Source organism: Cibotium barometz, chromosome 27, assembly GCF_041138505.1.
Source record: "Cibotium barometz isolate CiBa-2024 chromosome 27, ASM4113850v1, whole genome shotgun sequence".
Classification (NCBI taxonomy): domain Eukaryota; kingdom Viridiplantae; phylum Streptophyta; class Polypodiopsida; order Cyatheales; family Cibotiaceae; genus Cibotium; species Cibotium barometz.
Genome location: NC_141072.1, coordinates 49,793,101 through 49,805,349, shown reverse-complemented (window position 1 = coordinate 49,805,349; position 12,249 = coordinate 49,793,101). Strand labels below are relative to the sequence as shown.

General features: G+C 46.0%; 1 protein-coding gene across 2 annotated transcripts in view; it reads left to right on the top strand.

The window, feature by feature from the left end:
- The first annotated feature begins 612 nt into the window (after nucleotides 1–612).
- Nucleotides 613–12,249, top strand: part of LOC147623484 (protein DOG1-like 3) — a 41,720-nt gene continuing 30,083 nt past the window's right edge. The window contains exons 1-2 of one of the 2 annotated variants that reach the window (XM_086821646.1): nucleotides 613–1,475; nucleotides 1,560–1,967. In XM_086821646.1, the coding sequence (XP_086677772.1) occupies nucleotides 1,017–1,475; nucleotides 1,560–1,967 (867 nt within the window). In that variant the 5' untranslated portion in view covers nucleotides 613–1,016. The remainder of the gene's footprint in view (nucleotides 1,476–1,559; nucleotides 1,968–12,249) is intronic. The other variant, XM_086821647.1, reaches the window with a different exon arrangement.

Genomic DNA, 12,249 nt, shown 5'->3' with positions numbered 1-12,249 from the left:
GAAATTATTGCATTCCATGGTGATGTTAACACACTTATGCACCCACGAAATTGTGATTGAATTGGGATTCACCATTATGTGCCTCGTAAGGGTAGGCATTTTCATGTTCGGGTCATTGTTGAATTGGTTGTCATCAGGGCTTGGAAGGCAGATAATGTACTGCTAATCTGTATTCTCCGGAGTGTGTATGCTTCGCCTTCCGCATACTCATTATTGACCGGTTTAAAGCACTCTACACACGTGCATGCTTACGTCTATGATAAATGCACATGCTCATGACTCACTGTTGTTGTAGCCACTCACCTTGTTGGTGAGCTACTAACTATAGCCATGTTTGCCCAATTGCCTACGCATTGTTGTGATGTTTTTTTTTGGGGGGGAACTCTGGGGCACCGTCCATTATTGTGAACCTTAAAAACTCCAAAGCAAGTTGATTAATTGATTTTCATTTTTCACTAACTAAATGTAGTGTTGTTCCCTCTTGTTGGTGACAGGGGCAGTGGGGATCAGCAAAATAGAATAAGAACAAAGGCATTAAAGGTTACATTGGAGAGGGAGTGGATGATTGGTGGCGAGGGCAGGACATGTAGACTTCCAGAAGGTTCAGATTGCGGCAGCGGGGTCCAAGGTGAGGTATGGCAGGGACTTGGTTTGCCTATAGAGAGGGAGCGCCCTAGCGTACCAAAAGTAGCGAGAGAGAGAGAGACAGAGAGAGAGACAGCGGGCCACCAAAAGGAGACTTTCTTAGGCTGGACTGGTTGATACTCTCTCTCTCCCTCTCTCTCTCCTCCCTTCTTTCTCTGTCTCTCAGGGGCAGCAGCCAGCGCAGAACCAAGGGGCGGCAGCTTGGTGGTTACCGCAGCTGCATGATCATCCTTTCCCGGCATGAATCAGAATCGGTGGTGAAAACGATGAAAAGCAAGACGAGAGATTCAATAGGCCGATCGATATCCCTGTAACACCTTTGTTTCATGTAGCTCTCCCCCCACCAGGTTGGTTTGCAGCAGGGGCGAACGATGTCGATACTGGCGTTTGAGAAGTTCTACGTGCAATGGCTACGGGAAACGAAGGGTCGCTTCGGGAGGTTGCGGGCTGCTTTGCAGCAGGTGAGCCGGGCGAAGGAAGAGGATGTCGCGGCGCTTGTGCAGGCGTGCTACTTGCATTACTGCGAGTACATGGACGAGAAGATCAAGTTGTGCAAAGAGGACGCCTCCTTCGTGGTGGCGGGGATGTGGCGCACCCCTCTTGAAGCTGGCTTCCTCTGGATGGGCGGCTGGAGGCCCACCACCGCTGTCGTCCTGGCCTATTCTCTCATGGGCATGCAAATCGAGAGCGAGCTTCAGAAGCTCCTCGAAGGAATTGAGCTCCCCACCATGGCTGCCCTTTCCGCCAGGCAACTGTCAATGCTGGATTCTTTGCAGCAGAAGCTCCGTGTGTCCGAGGATGGCCTCTCCAACCGATTAGCCGTCCTCCAGGTAGGCTTGCATTCATTTGGGTACGCATGTTCGTATATAAATTTTATCCCTGAGCTAAGCTGCCCAATTTTATCTCCCACACAGATGTTGCTGGCTGACCAGCAGATGGCAAAGGCTACAGCAGCCAGTCCTCCACCCAGTGAGTCCCACGATCTTTCGGATGTCCGGGAGGCCATGGAACCCAAGCTAGCTGGCTTGCGTGACCTCCTAGCAGAAGCAGAACAGCTAAGGGGGGAGACCATTCGGGAAATGCTTAATATCCTAAGGCCTATACAAGCAGGACAGTATGCTTTGGCTGCATATGAGATGGCAATTGCTGTCCAGAAGCTAGGGAATCAAAGGGAAGACAACAGTCATCTAGCCACTGTACCGACTGGTGCATCCACAAACATCAGGGAACTTGCATCTCGAGGTCATGTAGATTATCTGCAAAAAGCGCTAGAGAGTGGAATTGATCCATCCGAACCAGACTATGATGGTCGAACACCTCTGGTGAGATCTTTTGTGGCCAAGCCCTCGTATTGAGATCTTCCTTTGCTGGATGTGTAAAACAATTAATGTTACGTTTTTGTGTGTGTGTGTGTGTGTGTGTGTGTGTGAGTGAGAGAGAGAGAGAGAGAGAGAGAGAGAGAGAGATTAATGTCTAACAAGATCATAAGGGTCTAGGAGACAATGCTTTGCCATGTACATAAACCCTCTAAGGTAAGCATCGATCACCATTTTCTTTTCAAAGAACATTTTAAGGCGAATTCTCTTTTGTGATGTTGATTCTTCTCTTACCTAATTGGCAATGTTCCAAAGAATCATTCTAAATCTAGGATATAGAAATTATGGCATTCCATGGTGATCTTAACCACGTCATACACACCTATGCACCCACGGAATCATGATGGAATCAGGATTTGCAATTCTGTCCCTCTCGTAAGGGTAGGCATCCTTTGTGTTTGGGCTGCTGTTGAATTGGATGTCCTCAGGGCTTGGAAGGCAGATAATCTACCATTAACCTATATTCACACTCATGCGAGGGTAGGCCGATGTTGCATAGATGTGTGGTCACCACTCACACAGTTGTTGAGCTACTAGTGTGACAATAGCACCGTGTCATGTGCATGATCAATGCCATGTACCTTCTCAGGGCTAATCCAGAGGAAGGCAACCAAAAAAAGAGCATGAGAACCAGAGTTGGGGCACAAGGAGCAGAAGGTTGGACAGGAAGGGAAGCTTGAAGAAGACCCAGAAGGAGTTGTCGGCTGCAGGGAGGGCATCGTGGGCTGTACCAGATCAGGTCGGCTGCAACAGGCACCTCAATCCATGGAGAAGCGCAGCCCGACGAGCAATATGTGTGCTTCAGGCCCAATCGGCTGGTCTGACAGCAGTCGGCCAGCTTCTATATTGCTCAATAACCCTATAAAAGGCAACGTGTGCCCATAGTTGAGATCATTCAACCCTCTAGGGGTTTGGGTCACTAGGATGTCCCATAGGGGACAGAATTTTGGGTGTTATCACCTTTTCTTCAAGGCAGCCTAGGGCTGTGTGTAAGAGTACCTTTTTGTTAGCAATATACTGAATTTCCAGCATATCTCTCTCTCTCTCTCTACTCTCTCTATATATTTGCGTTTTGCATCAGATGGTTTACAGGAGTGTTTAGGGCTGAAAGAAAGACTCCCAGAGCTTCCGCGCGTTACATTGGTATCAGAGCATCAGGCTCAGCAAAGCTAAACACTGAATCAGTCCCATATGATGGTGTATAGGTCCAAGGTACTGGAAAGTACACGGATACGAAGCCCAAGGCAAGGAACACAGAATCGGGAAGAGCTCCCAGGAGGTTTGTTGGTGGTGTTCCACAAAGCTAAAGGGGATGGCAGTCCTGTGAGCCAGATAGGTTCTCGGGCAACGGTCCCAAGGGAGGTTTATCCTCCAAGGGTGATGTGAGGGTGCCAGACTCATTTCTCAGGAATGAAGACCAAGACAGTGTTCAGAGTCGGGGCAGGAATGGATTGTGGACTAGATGGAAACAGATGCATAGATCTTAGTCTGAGACAGAGTGGTTTGGAGAACAGGCCGGGCTTTCAGAGAAAAAGGTTGTCAGGGATGGATGGATGACAGAGGGACTTCGGGGAAAGATTTGGGATGATGACAGTCATCCAAGAGCAGGTTGGAATCCTGTCATCAAGTTTAGCAGAGGTGGATGTCATGTGCATGATCAATGCCATGTACCTTCTTAGGGCTAATCCAGAGGAAGGCAACCAAAAAAAGAGCATGAGAACCAGAGTCGGGGCACAAGGAGCAGAAGGTTGGACATGAAGCAAAGCTTGAAGAAGACCCAGAAGGAGTTGTCGGCTCTGCAGGGAGGGCATCGTGGGTTGTACCAGATCAGGTCAGCTGCAACAGGCACCTCAATCCATGGAGAAGCGTAGCCCGACCAGCAATATGTGTGCTTCAGGCCCAGTCGGCTGGTGTGACACAGCAGTCGGCCAGCTTCTACATTGCTCAATAACCCTATAAAAGGCAACGTGTGCCCATAGTTGAGATCATTCAACCCTCTAGGGGTTTGGGTCACTAGGATGTCCCATAGGGGACAGAAGTTTGGGTGTTATCACCTTTTCTTCAAGGCAGCCTAGGGCTGTGTGTAAGAGTACCTTTTTGTACTATAGCAATATACTGAATTTCCAGCATATCTCTCTCTCTCTACTCTCTCTCTATATCTGTGTTTTGCATCAGATGGTTTACAGGAGTGTTTAGGGCTGAAAGAAAGACTCCCAGAGCTTCCGCGCGTTACACACCGTTTGCCTAATTTGCCTGCGCATTTTCATGGAACTGTGGGGCGCCATGCATTCTTGTGAATCTTAGAAACTCCAAAATAGTTGATTAATTGATTTTCATTTTTCACTACTTGTGGTGTTCCCTCTTGTATAAAGGCTGAAACTTAATATTTTGGTTGTATAATGGCTCAAACTTTATATTTTGGTTGAATTAATTAATAGGGTACTATCGTGCTCTATTAATTAAAATAAGGTTTCACGGTTGTAAAAATTCAAGATTAAAGTTTATAAGGCATCAACCGAGAATAAATATGATGGGGAGAAACCTGAATTAGGGTTAAGGTTCATTCATGGGAGACATACACAGAGAAGCAAGGGAGAGAGAGAGAGAGAGTTGTGGGGATAAGTCAACTCATGAAAAGCATGAGTGTGTGACTCCCCTATCACACATGTATATTGCACTAGTACACATAGTGCACTTAGTACATTAAAAGTACTAAGTGTACTATGTACTATAACTTATGGGCTTGTACACACTATAAGGGTGGGCATAACGCCTTTACCCCAACAACCTCCCACTTAAAGGCAAAGTGCCCTTAAATGAAGGAAAAGAAAAAATCAGCATGTACATGATAATATACAAGGCCATATCAAGGCTGAAAATGGCCTCATCCAATGCCCATCAAGTGTCTGCAATGAGCAAACCGCTCCGGAGGCAAACTCTTCGTCAACAGATCAGCCGGGTTGTCATCCGTATAAATCTTAACAAGCTGAATTTGCTTGTTCTCTATCACCTCTCTGATGAAGTGATACTTCACATCCACATGCTTCGTCTTTGCATGAAAAACAGGGTTCTTTGCCAACTGAATGGCACTCTGACTGTCACAATGCAACAATGGAATATCCCCTGTATAACCCAAATCAACCACTAACCGAGATAGCCATAATGCCTCCTTGCAAGCCTCTGTGGCTGCAATATACTCGGCCTCTGTAGTAGATAAGGCAATGCACTTCTGCATCCTGGATATCCATGACACAGCACCTCCTGTGAATGTAAATACATAACCGGTAGTAGACTTCCGGTTATCTGGATGACCGGCATAATCCGAATCCGTGTAACCATGCACTAATGCATCCTGTTTGCCAAAGCAAATGCACAAATCCTGTGTGCCCTTCAGGTATCTCATGACACCTTTCACTGCTTCCCAATGCTTCTTGCCAGGGTTGGCCATGTATCTAGAAACCACTCCCACTGCAAATGCAATGTCCGGCCTAGTAGCAACCATGGCATACATGAGACTGCCACAAGCTGAAGCATACGGAATCTTGGCCATATCAGCCCTGTCTCTATCTGACTGTGGGCTGTCCATAGCACTGAGTTTCACATATGGAGGCAAAGGAGTACTAGCTTTCTTCCCCCCGTCCATATTGAACCTCTGCAAGACTTTGCCAATGTATTCCTTCTGAGACAAATACAACACATGCTGATTTCTGTCCCGAAGTATCCGCATACCCAAGATGTGATTAGCATCACCCAAATCCTTCATATCAAAGGTTTGATGCAGCCTCTGCTTCAAAGCATCCATCTCTTTACGAGATTTCCCGGCAATCAACATATCATCAACATACAAAATGAGAATCAATAGACTGCCATCCAAAGCTTTCTTGGTGTACAAGCAGTGATCTATGTCACTTCTCCTGAATTTCTGAGATTTCATGAATGTATCAAATTTATGATACCATTCTCTTGGTGCCTGTTTGAGCCCATAAAGACTCTTTTTCAGCTTGCATACAAGCTTCTCCTTTCCACTTACTGCATAACCCTTTGGCTGCTGCATATATATCTCCTCATGGAGATCACCGTGAAGAAAAGCAGTCTTCACATCCATCTGAATCAAGTCCAGATCATCATGCGCAACCAAAGCCAACACAGCTCTAAGTGTGGTCATTTTGACCACTGGAGAGAAGATCTCCTCAAAGTCCACACCATATTCCTGCTTAAAGCCCTTAGCCACTAACCTGGCTTTGTATCTCGGCTTAGCATCTGGTGCAACTTTGAGCCTGTATACCCACTTGCATGGCAAAACCTTCTTGCCTGCAGGCAAAGGCACCAACTTCCAAGTTCCATTTTTATGCAGAGAATCCATCTCTGACTTCATGGCACGCTCCCATAGAGCCTTGTCTGCCCTCTGTAAAGCCTCTTTGTAACATGAGGGCTCCCCACAGTCAGTGAGCATCAAGTAGTCAACCCCTGGAACAAACCTGTCAGGGGCTCTGGAGGGTCTAGTGGACCTCCGTACCCAATGACCATCATTTGCAGGTTGCTGTCCAGCCTGCATATCACCCATTGGTGGCTCCTGTTCCATGCCATAAGGCTGAAAAATCATGCCCGGTATCTCCTCTAACTGTGGTATATCCATAGGGATATCTTCTGCCATCTCTGGCTGTCCATTTGGACCATTTTCAGCACCATTTAAGGGCTGGTTTTCCTGCTGTAATGGCTGATTTACAGCCCTTTGTTGTTGTCCATGATGTCCATCATCATCAAAGATGACTCTGCTAGGCTCCTGTTGCCTTGCAGGCTCCTTATACATGCATGTTTCATCAAAAATGACATCATTGCTGCGTATGATCTTTCTATTCATGGGATCCCAAAGTCTATACCCCATTTCACCTCTGTCACCATATCCTAGGAATATGCATTTATGAGACTTAGGATCAAGTTTGTTGCGCATTTCCCTGCGTATGTGCACGTACGCAACGCAACCAAACACTCTCAAGTGCTTGTATGACGGAGGCTTCCCTGTCCATACTTCTTCTGGCACTTTCCCACCAAGCCTCGTGTTAGGTGACCTGTTTATAAGGTGAACTGCTGTCATAACAGCTTCAGCCCAAAAACCATGAGGTAATGCAGCATGTGACAACATAGAACGGACCTTCTCCTGTATGGTCCTGTTCATCCTCTCTGCTGTCCCGTTTTGTGGAGGATCATAAGGAGTAGAGAGCTCCCTCTTGATGCCTTTAGCATCACAAAAGTCCTGAAACTGTTTGGACGTATACTCTCCACCATTGTCGGAACGCAAAGCCTTCAGTGTTTTGCCAGTTTGATTCTCAACATGAGCAACAAACTTCTGAAACACTGCGAATGTATCACTCTTCAAACGAAGAGGATAGACCCACACTTTGCGTGTGGCATCATCAATAAAAGACACAAAGTATTTTGCCCCTCCCAAAGAAAGCTGAGGCATCTCACATACATCTGTATGCACAAGCTCTAACTGAGCATCTTTCTGTCCAAGAGCTTTCTTGTGGGGGCACTGTAGTTGCCTACCATATATACAATGCTCACAAAACTGAAAACTTGAAAACTTTAGAGAAGGCAAGTAACCCAAACGAGACAATTGCTCCATTCCCTTGACACTCATGTGTCCCAACCGGCTATGCCACATAGAAATTTCCGGCAGCTCGGTTGCATTTACATTAGCATGGTGACAAACACCTGCATGCATAAAGTAAAGAGTGTCCACCTTAGAGCCTCTGGCAACAACCAGTGAGCCCTTACTAATCTTCCACTTTCCACTACCAAATGTGGTAACATAATCAGCATCATCAAGCTGTCCAGTAGAAAGCAGATTCTTCTTGATCTCAGGCACATGCCTGACATCATGGAGCATAAGCTGTGAGCCATCTGAAAATACAAGCCTCACATCACCTCTGCCAAGAATTTTGCATGCATGGTTATCACCCAAATAAACCACTCCTTCATTGCCAGCAGTGTACCTGACAAACAAGTCTCTGCAACCTGTGACATGAAAGGAGGCACCTGAATCAATGATCCATGAGTGCATACCATGACCACCTGTAAGAAGTGAATGGGCATCAAGTGAAGAAGTAAATAGGACCTCATCCTCACTGCCACCTGCATGTGACACATTGATTTCTTCGATCTTGACTCCACTTTTGCCCTTTGGCTTTACATCTTTGGCTTCATCCTTCTCTTTGTCTTTGTCTTTTCCGTTTTCTTTTTGATCATTTTTCCATTTGTAGCATTGCTTTTTAATGTGTCCCTTCTTGCCACAATAATGGCATTCCAAATCCTTTTTGGAGCGAGACTTGCTCCTTCCCCTTTCTTGGCTTTTACCCCTTTGCTGGGATCTCCCACGTGCATTCATTGCATTGGACTTTCCAACAGAGTTGTTCTTCCTGTTCATCTCTTCTTGAAGAAGAGCACCCTCAACATCTGCATATGACAACATAGCATTCGAATTGCTAGTGGCTGTCCTGAATGTGTCCCAACTCTCTGGCAAAGTGCATAACAAAAAAGTGGCTTTGAACTCATCGTCCATTGCCAACTTTTGATTTATAACCTGGCTGACAATACCATTAAACTCATTGAGATGGGCTGTCATAGAAGCCCCTTCCTTCATCTGAAGACCTATGAGTTTCTTCAACCAATACACTTTGCTTGAGGCACTTTGTTGGGCATACAAGTCCTGCAATCTCTGCCACATTCCCCAAGCTGTCTTCTCTTCACGAATGCTGAAAAGTAATGAGTCTGACACAGACAACATGATAGTAGATCTTGCCAGCTCATCCATATCTTCCCACTCTTCAGCAATAAGAGAACCGGGCATCACACCCCTTTCTTTGATAGGCTTGTGCTGCTTTTTCTGGAGCAACACATTGTAGCACTGGGTTTGCCAAATATCATAATTATGCGAGCCTTCAAGCTTCTTGATGTGAAGCAATGAAGAGCTCTCACCTGTGGTTGCCATAGCAAAATGCAACCTGTCAATGCCTGACTCCCTGCAAATGTGCAAACACTGCACCAAAAGATGTGCAAACACTGCACCCAAAGCACACAAAGTGCTCACAAATGTTCTCCCAAGCTTTATCTCCCACTGCGGAAGCAAGAATGCAACTTTTCTCCCACTTTTTGTGATGAAAACACCAAAATCTGGTTGCTGCAGATTTTGGACAGCACCTTAAATGTGCTCTTTTGCCCTTCCAAAGTACTGTACAGCAGTACCAAGTGCTCACCAATGATGTACCAAACCTGTACCGGCAATTTCAGCAGCTGAAATTGAATCTTTTGGTCACTCAAAACAGTGTACAGCCATGCCAAAACATGCACAAAGCTGTGCCAAATCTGTACCAGCAGGTACAGTAGCAATAAATGCTCTCCTGGCTGTCCAAATGAGTGAAAATCAGACTTTTACAGTCCTGTACACTGCATAAAACAGTCCCGAACAGAAATTGGGCAAAAGCCCCTTGACTGCAAGCTGATTTTTGAGGATTCAAGGCATAAATGTCTTGCCTGCTGCTTTGCCAAGCTCAAAAAACATGAAAACTTGAAAAGCCCCTTGATTTGAGATCAATTTCTGATCATGCATGGTACATTGGCGCACATGAAGGCATCCAGAGTGTTCACGATGCTTCCCCCTGGCCACATATACATCAAATACATGAAAGCCCCTTGATTTACAGGCACATTGAGTGCTTGTAAGGCATCAACACATTATCCACAGCATCAAACGCGATTGCCTGCATGCAAATCAACCAAATCGGCACAAAAGCCCCTTGATTTGCACTGCAATTTGCTGCAATTTTGCCCAAATGTGCGATTTTTCACATCATACAGCATGTATGAGTGCTTAATTGCACATTTACATCAAAAGCCCCAAATTTCGACATCCAATTTCCTGCAAATTGATCCTGATTTGACCAATTTCCTGCAAATTGATCCTGATTGTGACCAATGTCACCCAATTTTGCCAATTTTGCTCAAAAATTGAGCAATTGGGCACCTGTACCTGCTCAATTGATAATTGTACCTGCTCAATTGCAAGTCCCAAAAAAAAATTGAAGCAAAATACTTTTCAAATTTCTGATTTTTCTCTTCAATTTGCAGGCTGTTGCAGGAAAAGAGGGGTTGATGCTGATGCTGATGCTGATGCTGATGCTCCTGCAGCTGTCGATGCCTAAGACTTCCTTGTTGCCAGTGGCCATGAAGACTTTTAGGACAGAATCGGTCAGCTTCCCAGAAGCTAAAGTTTTCTGGAAGAGGTCGGCTACAATGGCGTCTGGGATGGAGTTGAGGTTGGTGATGTGGTGCACGTTGCAGCAGCTGCGTTGATGGCAAGGTTGAGCACAGAAGGCGGATCAGGTGGCGTCGGGTGGCGCCTACACTTGCAGTCGACCACGCTTCGCCTGGCTGCTGTTCGCTTCACTCGCCTAGCGCCTACACGATTAGAGTCGCTCACGCTTCGCCTGGCTGATATGCGCTTCACTCGCCTAGCGCTATTGTTGACGCAGCCTACGACCGAGAGCCAGCCGACAAGTCACCTTCGCTATGCTGCCTCAGCCACGCTATATGCCTTCGCCGCTTGCGCTACACGCGTTGTGTGTTCGCCCGACTACGCTCCGCCTGGCTGCTGTTCGCTTCACTCAGACAGCCTAGCGCCACTCGCCTTGAGCGCTTATTGCCTTCGCCTAGTAGCGCTTATCCGCCCAATGCGTTGCTGCAAGCGCACGTGTATTCGCCTAGAGCCTTCTACACGTTTGAGGTCGACATGCTGCTTGCTTTGGACTGGGAAGAGAAAGGCGACCAGAATTCAGCACGACCAGTTGATGTAGGCGCCTCACCACATTCACACGAGCAAGCCTGCTTGCACAGAGATTCGACGGGCACCGGCTCTGATACCAGTTGATGGGGAGAAACCTGAATTAGGGTTAAGGTTCATTCATGGGAGACATACACAGAGAAGCAAGGGAGAGAGAGAGAGAGAGTTGTGGGGATAAGTCAACTCATGAAAAGCATGAGTGTGTGACTCCCCTATCACACATGTATATTGCACTAGTACACATAGTGCACTTAGTACATTAAAAGTACTAAGTGTACTATGTACTATAACTTATGGGCTTGTACACACTATAAGGGTGGGCATAACGCCTTTACCCCAACAAAATAAAAATGAAACATCAAACTACAAAAAGAAAATTAATAACACTTTATTGCATAAGCACACAAAGGTGCTATTCAATTACAAGGAAGACATCCAAAAAGGATGGAATTTACAATGGGCATAAGAAAAAAGGCACATGCCAAACAAAGTATTAACTTTGTGATCTTTAACATGGGTGAAACAGATAAAGCATCAAGTGATGTATGCATCCTCAGTGACTCTTTTAGGAGGTGGGAGAACAAATCTTGCCCTTCTGCAAATATGGCCCTCTTCATCTCGACATTCCTCCTGGTGATGGAGACGTAGGAGAGGGGTAGTCTTCCACTCTTGCACAAACACTAGAATAGACAACCAAACACATGAAATAGCGCAGCAGCACACTTAACAGCCCATGGCTAGCATAGTAAAGGGGATGAGGAGGCCTGCTACATGTGGGTTAGGTTAATATTACAACCTCCAAATGCATCTATGTGGCAATATGCTATTTTGTTCCGGATTCTTCACATATGCCCCATAGGAGTGGAGGGAGTCCCCATACACAGCTCACTAAGGATATCACTGGCTTCTCGGTACTATGCGATGTCCTCTTACTTGTAGACTTCAATGCTAGGACCAAGAGTGAGCACATACAAATGTATGATTTTGAGGACCCTATCAAGTTGCAGGTGATAGACCAGGATGGCATAGGGCTACAACAGATTTCACAAGACCATGGAGCCATCACTTTTTATAGGAGATGCCTCCATGGTTGTTTCTTGTACCGGTACGAACCGTACGTTTCGTACGGTATGGTTTTTTTTCCCCACCTTGAGAAATAGATCCCAAATGCTCAACAAAAATAGAAATCCTACTCAAGGAAGATCCCAAATGCCCACAATACTTCGCAACTTTCGTATCCACTCAGCATTCCATATGGGGTTGTTGAGAGAGCCAAAAAATCTGGCAAGGTAGATTGGTAGTGTATAGTGTACACTTGATTGGTAGGATGAGGAGATAATCTTCCTACATCACTTGGAGATCCCTGGTATAGGTAGGCTAGACAGTCAG